The following is a 12,108-nucleotide window of genomic DNA, read 5'->3' on the forward strand; positions in this document are numbered from 1 at the left end:
CATTATCAGAAATATAAAAAATCTTGTAATAAAAATGGTAGCACATCAATGATCAGACATTTTTTATTTATAGTCAAATTATAAAGCACTCTTAATGTTCCTGGACCCTCACCTTGTACAGTAGCATTTTGTTATATTTGACCTAATGTTAATGAAACTTCTAGTAAGAGGCCTTTGCTTGAGCATTGTAGTATTTCCCTCTTGGTTGTTGAGAACAAGGGATTAATGAAAGAGGGTAATAGCAGAACAAATCAGACTGACAGTCCAGCAACCCACGAGGTTTTCCATCAGCCTTGATTTTTTTCCGTGCAGATGGTGGGGTTTGCTGAATCTGTCCAGAAATGTAGGTTGCTTCAAGCCTGGCTTTTGCCCTCAGTGACTTCACAAGCCAGCTGGGGAAATGGATCATTTTGAGAAAAATGTAAATGCAAAATAGTGTGGTTATTTTATCAGCAGACACATTCAGAGAAAAGTAATGGCTAAAGAGCAACAAGTCATAAATTCGAATAGGTTATCTGAAGTTAGATAATGAGGGGCCTTGAAAGCCAGAGGGGTATTACATGTATCATGCATCTCTCCCTTTTACAGATAAAGAGACACACTTTGTTGTGGAAATCAAGCACTATTCTTTGTGAATATAGTAAATCTTAATTTCCCCTGCCCAGAAAGCAGTATGCAGTTTCCCAGTGCCAACCAGTATAGTCTTCCTATTTTGTCAGATAAGACCATCCAAACAGTGGCCACAACCAACACATCTTTCTCCTATCTCTTTTTACCCTTTTCTCTGTCCTACGCTTTAAGCCAGCTTTTGTTCTTTCTCATAATCAGTTCCCTCATATTTATTCTATGTAAGGGTACAACCCCTTCCCTGCAAAATACACATCACTCTGCCTCTCAGTATCCTGCCACCCATGTTTCAGGGTTTCATTTAAATACACATTTATGAAGCATCTTGATCTCACTCCTGATTAGGTAGGGCTCTCCAAATCTAGCTTTTACCTTAAGCCATTATACCTATTTTCTTCTTTGTTAGACAGTAACTCTAATGCAGGACCAGGCCTTGCCCACCCTCTGTGGTCTTTGTGCTGCCTTTCAGGTGTTCTTGGACTAAGAACCTACTCTGACTCTTAGCATGGGTACAATGTTAAGGTGCCCAGAGAACTGGAGAAACATGCCGCTTAAGTAGCAAAAGCTTTGTTTGAGACTAGGGCAAGAATACAAAACACTTTAAATTTTAATTTTGAATTAGCCTTGTATATCCTTGCAGTTTTTGTTAACTCATATTATTGCTATCAATTAGATAATTTTTCAGACTATCTTACACTTAAGTATCTGGGTACTCGTAGTACTCACAAGACTTAAGAGCCAGAAACTATATAAATTGACTGATTTTTTTTTTTCTGTTTATTATATATTCAGTTAGTATTTATTGAGTACTTACCAACTTGATCACAGTGCTAAAGAAAGAGTTAAAACTACTTGCTATACATGGTTCCTGTCCTCAAGGAACTCATGGCTTTATAGAGGAGAGAGATAACAAATATCAAGTTCATGGTATGACGCAGGAGATGGTGTTGTTTGGTAGCTACAAGCAAAAGTGAAAAAAACAACTATGACAATATATTTTCTAAGTTATAATTTAGGTAGAAATAGCGAGTGCCTCAGTAAGTGTTTTTATACAAAATTATAAGAAATGTATAGCATTTAAACTGGTTTTGTTAATCTTTATTATCAGAGATCCAGAATTGACTCTGATTGTCTTATGTTATATATTTAATCATTTGTTGGTTTGAATCAGGACCCAAAGAAGATCTATACATCGTGATTGATTGCTGTATCTTTTAAGTGTCTTTTGTCTATATCAGGATTTCTCAACCTTAGCACTATTGACGTTTGGGGACCCAGTAATACTTTGTTGTGGAGGACTGACTTGTGCATTACGGGATGTTTAGTAACATCTCTAGCCTCTGCCACTGGCTGCTAGTCACACACCCACCCCAAGTTGAGAACCACTTATCTGCAGGTTCTCCCTCTTTCCTTCCAATTTTTTCTCCTTGTGATATACTGCACAGTTTCCTTCAGTCTGGATTTCACTAATTTCATCCCTGTAGTGTAATTTAACATCCTCTGTCACCAGTTTCCTGTTAATTGGTAGTTGGATCGAGGCTATATTAGTTTCAGATTTTTTTGTTTTGTTTGGCAAGACTGCTTTAGAGGTGATGTTTTGTTCTTCCTTCAGGAGATGTAATATCTGTTATGTCTTTTTGTAATATTAACTATTGATGCCTAATTCATCAGGGATTTTTTTTTTTTTTGCTTGAAAATGTATATATCTTCATTTAGACAACTTTATTTTAAATAACAATCTTTGTTCTCCCTTAATAAAGGAAGGGGAAATGGAAGGTGAGGCGGTTGAAGCCATTGTGGAGGAGTCTGAAACTTTCATTAAAGGAAAGGAGAGAAAGACTTACCAGAGACGCCGGGAAGGGGGCCAGGAAGAAGACGCTTGCCACCTACCCCAGAACCAGACTGATGGGGGTGAGGTGGTCCAGGATGTCAATAGCAGTGTACAGATGGTAATGATGGAACAGCTGGATCCTACCCTTCTTCAGATGAAGACTGAAGTAATGGAGGGTACAGTGGCTCCAGAAGCAGAGGCTGCTGTGGACGATACCCAGATCATAACCTTGCAAGTTGTAAATATGGAGGAACAGCCCATAAACATAGGAGAACTTCAGCTTGTTCAAGTACCTGTTCCTGTGACTGTACCTGTTGCTACCACTTCGGTAGATGAACTTCAGGGGGCTTATGAGAATGAAGTGTCTAAAGAGGGCCTTGCAGAAAGTGAACCTATGATATGTCACACCTTACCTTTGCCTGAAGGGTTTCAAGTGGTGAAAGTGGGGGCCAATGGAGAGGTAGAGACACTAGAGCAAGGGGAACTTCCGCCTCAGGAAGATCCTAGTTGGCAAAAAGACCCAGACTATCAGCCACCAGCCAAAAAAACAAAGAAAACCAAAAAAAGCAAACTGCGTTACACAGAAGAGGGCAAAGATGTGGATGTATCTGTCTATGATTTTGAGGAAGAACAGCAGGAGGGTCTGCTGTCGGAGGTTAATGCAGAGAAAGTGGTTGGTAACATGAAGCCTCCAAAACCAACAAAAATTAAGAAGAAAGGTAAAATGATTTATCCATTATACTCTCATAAAACCAATTTGGAATAAAGCACATAACAGTGCATATGCAGATTATTTTATATTAAAACAGATTTCTTTTTTAAAGATCATGATGTGGGTACTACCTTTTTTAGCCAGTCTGAATGAATTTTTTCCAGATGGAGTACCTTTTAAGTCCTGAAGAGAAAGAAGAAAATATATTAGTGGCGTGAAATAATGTGACAATGTGATTTAGGTTGAGTTTATTTGTAAAAGACTAATAAAATATATTTGTAGAAACTTAAGATTAAGATTAATCTTAACACTTTTAACCCTACAACAAGTAAGTGTTTTATTTTGCATATAGGTGTAAAGAAGACATTCCAGTGTGAGCTTTGCAGTTATACTTGTCCACGGCGTTCAAATTTGGATCGTCACATGAAAAGTCATACTGACGAGAGACCACACAAGTGCCATCTCTGTGGCAGGGCATTCAGAACAGTTACCCTCCTGAGGAATCACCTTAATACACACACAGGTGCTGGATAAGAATGTTGGGGACTATAGTATAGCAAAGGTTAAAACGTGGGTTTTAAGTATCAGGTTGGTTCCAGTGGGAAGTTAAGAAAGATTTTTGTTCTATCTTATGGTATCCTTTTTGTAATCTTGATGTCTCGTAGGCACATAGGCTTAGTTATAAGCAAATGTAAAGAAAATTTATTGGAAAATAACCCCAATTATATAAGGATGGTGATCCAGAAAAAGATTATCTATGGTAATTAACCTGTCATATTTCCTAAAAGTATCACTGTTGTATTGCTAAGGTTTTAACAACAACAAAAACTTCCAGGCAACAATTGCCAGGCACTATGATGAAAAACATTAGAAATAAAAGTGAAATCCTGCCTTTGTAAAAACCATGGTTTCTGGTTGTTTCACCTGAAGGAAGATAAGTAATTTATAATCTCAGAATGGAAAGTTTAAGGCACCATTCTAGCAATTCATTTATTAATTTGCATTCCATACATAGTAAAGGTCATACTAATATTCTAGTGCTAGCTTTATGTTGGCTGTGGCCCGGTCTTGGGCACTAAAGTGGAGAGACACTCCCTGCACACTGGAGCTCTCTTTAGGCCTCTTTGCACTTTCAGTGTTGGCCCCTGGCTCTAAGGGCTAATAACGAAACTTCTTTCACATGTTTCTTCATACAGAATGGCTTTCCTCTATCTAGATTCTCCACCTCATTTTATATGATGACTCTTGTTTTTCATTTGATGTGTTGGTTGTCCAGTGAGCATGATCAAGTGGGAGTTGGCCTATAAGCATCTGTGTTTTAGTATATTCTTTGCTGTTGTGACTTAGTCACTTTTCACCATCTTCCTAGTTTCTACTCAGGCACTTGATATATTTGGTAGTTTGAAGACACTATAAAAGCAACATGTAACTAGATAAAAGCAGCTGGCCTATGATAGGACTTCCCAAGATGGGAGTGCCTTGATGTAGGTACTGTGTTTCATGGTCTAGTCCTCAGCTTTGAAAATAAGTTTAGTCTGGTTACTCAAAGCTGATTTGGAAGTACTGACAAAATACTAACAAAATCATCAGGGGTCAGATGCTTATCAGAAAATCAGATTATGGTGAGGAATCCACCTTTTCATTTTTTAGATGTAGTCATATTGCATTCTAGAGGACGCCCTTACCTATGTTAGGATGCTGTAGCAATTGAAGGGTGACTTGGTGAGCCTGGACTTGAGCAGAGGGACACACACGTGGTCATGTGGTACAGTCCAATGAAAATCTCTGTCCCACAGCAGTGTCTACTTCTTTCCTAATTGCCATGCTTATGTCTACCAAAGCAGGCCTCTTTTATTTCCCCTAGACAATACTACATAAACATTGAGAGATTCTTAGTTTTCAGCTTACCTTGTCCTAAGAGAAATTGGTGCTGCTTTTCTTCTCTTGTGAACTGTTGTTTTACTGACGTATCTATACTACTAAACTATATGTTTTTTGTAGACAAGAATTCTCTCCTTCACTCCTACATCCTCAGTAGTACTAAAGAAGCAAATTGAACTTAGACATGGATGTATGACAGTGATGCGTTTAAGTCATATAAAGGCAATAGTACTTTCTAAAGCCTCTGGTAAATCTCTAGAATTCTTTATCAAAATAAATTTATACAGAAAACAAGCTCTTATGTTTGTTCTTTGTTTTTTTTTTACTGTTAATATGGACCACCCAGTGACCCTATATGTATAGTCATAATACAGTAAGATTTGCTGTACAAAAGGATCTTAAGTCAAATAACTATTAATTCTGTGACTTACACTTGATACAACATTGAGATTTAAGAACTGTTCTATATTTTTTAGCAAGGGTTGAAAAAGAATGGTGTTTCTATTAACTTTTAATCAGTAATGACCAGAATCTTCACAAAATAGGAGTAAAAAGGTTTTGGTATTCAAGGCAGGCTCAAATGAGTAATTAAGAGAAACTAAATGTTTAGCACATGTTTCTAATATTCTGGGGTTAGTGTTGTAAAGTCAGCCAGGCCCTCTCGGAGCTTTTGGAGCTACTCTCAGGCTAGTACAGGATTGATGACATGACCAGGGGCCATCTTCATGCAGCAATTAAACTCTGTCATTAACTGTGCCCTTGATCTTGTCTTCCTGTTATATCCTCCTCCTCTTAGGTACACGTCCTCACAAGTGCCCAGACTGTGACATGGCCTTTGTGACTAGTGGAGAATTGGTGCGGCATCGTCGTTACAAACACACCCATGAGAAGCCATTTAAGTGTTCCATGTGCGATTATGCCAGTGTAGAAGTAAGTGTTCAGTTCCTTGTTGGTTCCTCTCTTAAGACCATGATTCTAATAAAGCAGTAAACTACCCAAACTGACTTAAAATGGGATAGGAAATCTTCTTAGATTATTAACAATCCCTCTCTCCCTCCCCACCACCAAAAGAAACTATAATGAGTATGAAAGATTTACCCATTAAAAAAAGGGCACTAATTTCACGTGTCGTTAACAGGCAAGTTCTCCCGAACTTCACAGAAACAAATACCTGTACCCAGAGCATTTAAAAATGAAGGATTTTATCATCTTTAGTATTTGCGGCTACCCTGTTATCAAAACTGGATAAGGATACTACCAAAAAGAAAATTGTATCTGATTCTCACAGGAAAGCAAACATTCTAAATAAGGTTATTTTTTTCCCCCTCTTTAATTCTCCCCCCCTCCCCCTCCACCCTTGACCTGTGGATGTTAAGAACTGGATCTCTGAAGGCAGGGCGTCTCCTCCCACATGCTTGGGTTGTGCACTCGGGGCCTGGTGCACCTGGGGTATGGTCCGTGGCTCTACCTGGGGCACGAATCCAGGACTTTCTGCATATAAAGCACATGTGCCAACCACTACACTATGGAGCCACCCCCTAAGTAAGATTATTTTTAAAACCACATTTAGTAATATATTTTTTAAAACGGTGGTTACTTAATAGAGTATATTTAAAATGCAACGATAGTTCAACATTAGAAAATTAATGGTGTGTATACTACATTGAGAGATTAAAGTAAAACCATATGGTCATTTCTATAGATTATTGAAAAACTATAAAATGTAATACTCAGTTACTGTTTAAAGTCCTAGCAAGTTAAGAGTACAAGAAAATATCTTTACTATAAAGAGTATATACCAGAAACCTATAGTAAACCTCTTCTAATTAACCGAAACATTTGAAATATTCCCATTAAAATTTGGAATAAGACATCTATCTTACTGTCATTATTTCAGCATTGTATTGGAAATTCTAACTAATAGAATAAAACAAGATGAATTATAAAAGGAAAAAACAAAACTTTCTTGAAGAGATATTTGCTTACATATTAAGAGTATTCAATTATATTCAAGAGTATCAGCTAAAAAACTTAGTAAGAGTTCAATTGGGTGGCCATCTACAAGGTAAATACACAGAAATCAGTGACTTTATATTATCAATAGTAGGAAATAGGTTTAGATTCTAACAGCAATAAAATGATTTAGGGATAACTCAAAAACAGAAAATATGTGATATATGAAGAAAACTTTACAAACTTTTCCAAACGACATTAATAAATGAAGAGATGTTAAAAGTTGATTCTAAATTTCAACTGGAAAAGTAAATATGAATGACTAGCTAAGAAAATTTTGAAAAAAGAATAAGGAAATCGTGCTATTGGATGTTATAAAACCATAAATGAAGACAGTGTAATATTGAAGCAGTGATAAATTGCTTGTTGGGATACAATAGATCCTTGTGCATATAGGAATTTAATGTGTGGTAAGTAGGCAAATCTTGGAAAGAATTATTCAGTAGTATTGTTGGAACCATTTCATTGTTTAACAACTTAACAGTATGTAAAAATTTGCTCTGCAGCACTTAATGAGTGCAAGGGGTTTTTTATTGTTAGAATTGGGACGCTGTTTTAAATTTTCACATCAAACATTGTGGGTGTTCAAAACCCTTCTTAGAATCAAGTTACTATTTTGTTGGAAGGGTACCCACAGGAGACAAAAAGCATAGTCAGTAGTGAGGAAGGTAAATGAGAGGCCCCTGGAGCCTGGCCTATCTGGGAAGTGCTGATAATGGGAAGAGAGACCAAGGGAATTTAAAACATGTTCTTATTAATTCAGATTCAAAATTTAGAAGAAAACTGATCCACAAATAAGCACAGATTATTATAACTATTATGGGAAAATTTAAACAGAGAAGTAGATAGAATAATATAATACATGCCCATGTACCCATCATCAAACTTAAACAGTTATTGATGACCAATCTTGACTCAGGTATGCCCCTGTCTATTTACTTTCTTGGATTATGATGTGGGTTTGAGAAACAAAGATAATGAGGAGGAATAAATACTATCTTTTAGACTTTTTCTATATTACGAAATTTAGTGCCCAAAAGCTATGCTTTTGTGCCTAACCCACAGCACTCACAGTCTTTATTAACTGAAGTATAAGAGGTTTGGTTGCTTTTGTGTTTTAGGTCAGCAAATTAAAACGTCACATACGCTCTCATACTGGGGAGCGTCCGTTCCAGTGCAGCTTGTGCAGTTATGCCAGCAGGGACACATACAAGCTGAAAAGGCACATGAGAACCCATTCAGGTAGGACTTTCTTCTTGTTGAAGCAATGAACTGCGTTTCTTTGGGTCCTGTGGGACCCTGTAAACCACCTTATGCCCCTACTGCTTATCTGAATGGAAGCTGGCATGAAAGTATGTAACTGATGAATGCTTCTCTGGCGTATATTCTGATTATTCGAATATACATTAGCAAATGGAAAGTTTTTACTGCTAGAAGTCTGGGTAGACTCTCTAACCCAGCTCGTTCGGTTTTCCTGACTGTCTTTTCGTAAAAGAAAAACCTGTTGATCTTTCTGTCATCTTGTCCACTCTCCCTCAAGGTAAGCATTGCTCTAGAAACTGTCTAATGTGTATGGTTCTGTGAGAGAGCTGGGCAGAGCAGAGGTGGCAGCAGCAGTTTGGAACCAGTTTGCCATCTCTGAAGATAAGCATGAGCCAGGCAATGGGCCTGAGCCTCAGCTTTCCTGAGTAAGACCTCTTGATTCTCTGTGGCTTTGCATATCTGCCACCTCGGTTACCTTCCAATTAAATGATAGTATTTAGTCACTTTATCTAATTTATTCATTCTTCATTTCCTTTTAAGGGGAAAAACCTTATGAATGTTATATTTGTCATGCTCGGTTTACCCAGAGTGGTACCATGAAGATGCACATTTTACAGAAGCACACAGAAAATGTGGCCAAATTTCACTGTCCCCACTGTGACACTGTCATAGCTCGAAAAAGTGATTTGGGTAAGTAAATTTACTAGTAGCAAATGAGAAAAAATATTTTGAAGGATCTGTGAAAGTATGAAGATCATAAATAACTTCTTTTTCTGACTTTTATAATTTTGTGTGTGTGAATGGCCTGCCACTCATAAAAGCCATTGCTTAGCTGTTATTTTTTTCTATCTCTTCTTTAACTGCAGCCAGGCTACAAAATTCTTACCTGAATATAGCTTATCTGTAAATTAATGAGAACTGTAATGAGAGGCAACAGAGTATACCTTTAATTAGTAGCCAAAATGTTGAAGTCCCCAAACAGGGAAATGACATAGTATAATTCAAACTAAGGTCAGTCCACTTAAAACTTTTTAGAACATTTGTACTTTCTCTAGGTAATTGGACTATTTTACTGGTTTAATGAGAACTTCATTTCTGTGCGTAATTAAGCTAGAATTTATATAGCTGCAGAGTTTAGCAGTAGAAATTTTGGTGTAATCCATACTTAAACATATGGTCACTTAGATTTCTCCCTTTTTCTTATTTAAAAGATTTTTTTTTTTTATTTCCCTTAATCCGTTATCTGTCCAAAATATATTCTCTGAGTATTATTCTTACAAACATTTTGACATTTAGATAAATTGCTGTACTTTACATATTGCCTTTTACTTTATAAATTGCCTCAGGGCTATCAAATGGTAGTTCTACTTTTTACTCATTTGAGCTTCATAACAAGTCATATGTAGTCTAGCTTTATAGATGATGAACCCGAGGCTCAGGCAGGTATCTTGACAAAAGCTACGAAGCACAGCTTATGAGTAGCAAAGCTAGGCTTGAGTCCTCTTGAGTTGTTTCTTACACTGGGGAAATATATAAGTACCCAGGTTATACCAGGAACATACCAAGTCATAGCATAAATATCACTTGTCTTTCTACAGCATTGGTTTTACTCAGAAGGTTTCGAGTGAAGTTATACAATTTTGCTAGTGTCTTAAAACTTTTTATGGTAATATGACTATATTGAGCAAAATGTAGACTGACATACATTTTTTCAGATGAAACTGAGTTTGAAGCAGAGGACTTCGGTCTCCATATAAGACCCATTGGTCACGTGTTCATCTTACTCTGCTGTATAATATCTCATGGCAATGCGTGTGAGCTATCAGGCCACTGTCTGGATTATTCAATTTTTAAAAAATTAATTTACTTTTATAATGCAAATAAGCACCATGATTGTTTTATATTTGCATGATACCTCCTAGTCCCTGCGTAATGAACTCTTTATGAAGCACTTAATTACCTAGGAGCTGGCAAATAGTAATCTCCCAAAACCAGTCCCAAAGAGTTTGTGTACCATCTTTAAAGCAGGCCCGATTTCACTCTAATATGTAGTAATTAAATTCCATCACTTTGTAACACAGGAAATCATGGGTTTTGGAGACCTACCTACTAGAGTCAAGATTGGACGTGGTTCCGTAGTGTAGCGGTTAGCACGTCTGTTTTACATGCAGAAGGTCCTGGGTTCGCACCACAGTGGAGCCATGGTCCATGGTCTGCAGCCGTGCCACCCTGAATAAGACCGATGTCTGATCTCGGAAGCTAAGCTTGGTCAGGTCTGGTTAGTACTTGAATGGGAGACCACCTAGGAAGTCCAGGTGCTGTAGGCATAAATAATAAATTAAAAAAAAAAAAATTAGAGTCAAGGTTAACCTCCAAATACTGCTTTGAGCCTTCTTTATAGGACTATTACAATTATTTAATAAAAACATATGAAAGAAAATTTTTTACTATTAGGTCTCTCTATCAGAGGACCAGAGGGGGAAAGTTAAGGCCTAAAAATTATTTAAAATATATGTGTGTGTATAAAAGGCCATTGTATAATGAACATGTGTAGTGAGTAAAAAGTGAGCCATCCTTTCCCTTACCTCATTTCTGTTCCCCAGAATTGGCCCTCCTTGAGTTTGCTGTGATATCACCTTGATTGAATCAGATTGTTAGCGCCATAAATTCACGATACAAATGCAGCTGGGCTCTTATTGTTCCTGGGCAGTCCAACTATTTGTCCTTGTCAGGTGTGCTCCCATTCTCAGTGAGTTTGTTCATTCATTCCACAAATGTTTGGGTACCTGCTTTGTGGGAGGCACCATGACAGATTTAGGAAATCACTCTTACTTTTTTAAACCTCTGCCTCTCCTTTTCTCTCTGCCCTTCTGGTCTCAGTAAGTGACCTCTTTTCCTACTTAAGAAAATAAAGTAGCAGGTTAAAACTCCAGATAATCTTGTTATCAAACCTATAAACCTACCTATGTCCACATTCATCCTCTTTTTCCCTATCTGCTGCTAGAGAGTTGGTGTCATTCTTCTCATCTGTGGCCTGTCACCTTGCCTTTGCCTTGATCCCACTCTCCTGTCTTCTTGGCAGTCTTTACATGGGACATTAGTATTGCCTAACATTACCTCTGTCTTCACGTTCTTACTCCTTGATCTTTCCCCTCAATTCTAAACATGCTTATGTCTCTCCTGTCTTGAAAAAAGCCTTCCCCTTCTAGATTTAACTCTTACCTCCTTCCCAATTAACCCTCATGAATAGTTATATCCCTCACGTCCTCTTTTTCTGAGCTCCGAATTTTCCTCCCATCTAGTTTTTACCCCACTACTCTGTAAAGTGACTATTGCTAAGATCACTGATGACCCCACATGGTTGACCATAGGAAACATTCCACTTGCCATCTCCCTTGATCTCTTAGCACCAGTCCTCATAATGGACTGCACCCTTCTCCTTAAAGTACTTCCTTCCCTAGGCTTCTGTGGCCCTACATCCTGTTGGCCTTCTTATTTCTGACTGTTCTTTTCACCCTGTTTTAACCCCTTTTCTTCTCACTGGCTTGAACTGTTAAGATTTCTCAAAGCAAAAAAAAACTTAAAGCATGACCTGTATTATTTTCCGTTCGTTCCTTTTTGTTTAATGATTTTATCAACCCCCCACGGTCTCAAATTCTAAAAACTCCTAAATTAATGACTCTACTCCAAATCTTTCTTTTGAGTTAGGCTATATAAGCATCTACCCCGTCACCATCCCTATCCCTACTTTGATATCATTGGAATTTCAAACTCAGCAATT

General features: G+C 37.5%; 1 protein-coding gene across 5 annotated transcripts in view; it reads left to right on the plus strand.

Annotated features, from left to right (window-relative positions):
- Positions 1 to 12,108, plus strand: part of CTCF (CCCTC-binding factor) — a 41,267-nt gene that overhangs the window by 21,284 nt on the left and 7,875 nt on the right. For all 5 annotated transcript variants that reach the window (XM_039851974.1, XM_039851973.1, XM_039851972.1 and 2 more), the window contains 5 exons: positions 2,388 to 3,177; positions 3,523 to 3,693; positions 5,848 to 5,981; positions 8,186 to 8,306; positions 8,868 to 9,017. In XM_039851974.1, the coding sequence (XP_039707908.1) occupies positions 2,397 to 3,177; positions 3,523 to 3,693; positions 5,848 to 5,981; positions 8,186 to 8,306; positions 8,868 to 9,017 (1,357 nt within the window). In that variant the 5' untranslated portion in view covers positions 2,388 to 2,396. The remainder of the gene's footprint in view (positions 1 to 2,387; positions 3,178 to 3,522; positions 3,694 to 5,847; positions 5,982 to 8,185; positions 8,307 to 8,867; positions 9,018 to 12,108) is intronic.

This window comes from Pteropus medius, unplaced genomic scaffold (genome assembly GCF_902729225.1).
Source record: "Pteropus medius unplaced genomic scaffold, Ma_sr-lr_union100, whole genome shotgun sequence".
In the NCBI taxonomy this organism is placed as follows: Eukaryota; Metazoa; Chordata; class Mammalia; order Chiroptera; family Pteropodidae; genus Pteropus; species Pteropus medius.